Genomic DNA, 1,835 nt, shown 5'->3' with positions numbered 1-1,835 from the left:
TTTCTATGAGATGACCTGGCTTTCTGAGAGATGACCTGGCTTTGTGAGAGATCACCTGGCTTTCTGAGAGATCACCTGGATTTCTGAGAGATGACCTGGCTTTCTGAGAGATCACCTGGCTTTATGAGAGATGACCTGGCTTTGTGAGAATTAACTTGGCTTTGTGAGAGATCACCTGGCTTTGTGAGAGATCACCTGGCTTTGTGAGAGATCACCTGGCTTTGTGAGAATTCACCTGGCTTTGTGAGTGATGACCTGGCTTTGTGAGAAATGACCTGGCTTTGTGAGAGATCACCTGGCTTTGTGAGAGATCACCTGGCTTTGTGAGAGATCACCTGGCTTTGTGAGAGATCACCTGGCTTTGTGAGCGATCACCTGGCTTTGTGAGAGATCACCTGGCAATGTGAGAGATCACCTGGCTTTGCAGTCATGAAGTTAAGGAGAGGAGGAAAGAAGTCCAGTAAGAGTACTGGGACAAACCTGGACAGAGACGAAGAGACAGAGAGAAACAGAGAGAGACGGAGACAGAGAGAAACAGAGAGAGAGAGACACAGGGAGACAAATAGACAGTGAGACAGACAGAGAGAGAGAGAGAGAGAGAGAGAGAGAGAGAGAGAGAGAGAGAGAGAGAGAGAGAGAGACAGACAGACAGACAGACAGACAGACAGACAGACAGACAGACAGACAGACAGACAGACAGACAGACAGACAGACAGACAGACAGACAGACAGACAGACAGACAGACAGACAGACAGACAGACAGACAGACAGACAGACAGACAGACAGACAGACAGACAGACAGACAGATATAGTGTCTGAGTGCAGCTGGCTTCGAGCCAGAGACAGTTTTGTTTTACATCCCCAATCCCCTCCCTCCGGCACCAGTCTGTTAATCCCTTTCATTTACAAGCACCACTCAGCATCACCCAGTGCAGCTCTACCTGTGAGTGTGTCTGTGTATCATATGATGAAAGCCTTTCACTATTTGTATGCTCGTGTGGGTGTGTGCGCATATGTTCGTGTGTGTATGTGCCTACTGTATGTTTGCTTATTTGCGAGTATGATATGCCTTTCAGTATGTGTGTTACTGTCCCTGTTGTCCCAGGTTGTCCACTGTGTTTCTTAACCCTTTGCTGCCCATACGTGGTTCGAGAGGATCAGTATCATGGTGATTCTGCTCAACTGTGTCACCCTGGGGATGTACCAGCCCTGTGAGAACATCGACTGCACTTCAGACCGCTGCCAGATACTACAGGTCTGTCTGTCTGTCTGTCTGTCTGTCTGTCTGTCTGTCTGTCTGTCTGTCTGTCTGTCTGTCTGTCTGTCTGTCTGTCTGTCTGTCTGTCTGTCTGTCTGTCTGTCTGTCTGTCTGTCTGTCTGTCTGTCTGTCTGTCTGTCTGTCTGTCTGTCTGTCTGTCTGTCTGTCTGTCTGTCTGTCTGTCTGTCTGTCTGTCTGTCTGTCAAAACGTCACCCCCGCGAAGCGGTAATGCTTCTGTGACTAATTACTTTGTAAAAAGTGTTAGATCAATTCAGTTTCACCACTGTATCATTTGATGTATTGATTCCAGTTGATTATTGACAACATGCGGTGAGAAGTGAGAACCCATTCCCCACCTTCCACACCAGCCTTTCTTTAGACTTCCTGTGACACTGGTGGGACTGATATATTGACTGACAGTGGTGAGAAGTGAGAACCCATTCCCCACCTTCCACACCAGCCTTTCTTTAGACTTCCTGTGACACTGGTGGGACTGATATATTGACTGACAGTGGTGAGAAGTGAGAACCCATTCCCCACCTTCCACACCAGCCTTTCTTTAGACTTCCTGTGA

The 1,835-nt window shown here is 48.0% G+C and overlaps 1 protein-coding gene across 1 annotated transcript in view; it reads left to right on the top strand.

The window, feature by feature from the left end:
* Nucleotides 1-1,003: 1,003 nt before the first annotated feature.
* The window catches only part of LOC124022104 (voltage-dependent T-type calcium channel subunit alpha-1I-like), a gene marked incomplete at its 3' end in the record, with an annotated part of 99,890 nt that continues 99,058 nt past the window's right edge, over nucleotides 1,004-1,835 (top strand). Inside the window, exon 1 of the mRNA XM_046337148.1 lies at nucleotides 1,004-1,257. Within this exon, the coding sequence (XP_046193104.1) occupies nucleotides 1,168-1,257 (90 nt within the window). The remainder of the gene's footprint in view (nucleotides 1,258-1,835) is intronic.

This window comes from Oncorhynchus gorbuscha, unplaced genomic scaffold (genome assembly GCF_021184085.1).
Source record: "Oncorhynchus gorbuscha isolate QuinsamMale2020 ecotype Even-year unplaced genomic scaffold, OgorEven_v1.0 Un_scaffold_1293, whole genome shotgun sequence".
Taxonomy (NCBI): domain Eukaryota; kingdom Metazoa; phylum Chordata; class Actinopteri; order Salmoniformes; family Salmonidae; genus Oncorhynchus; species Oncorhynchus gorbuscha.
This window is presented reverse-complemented; position numbering and strand designations above follow the sequence as displayed.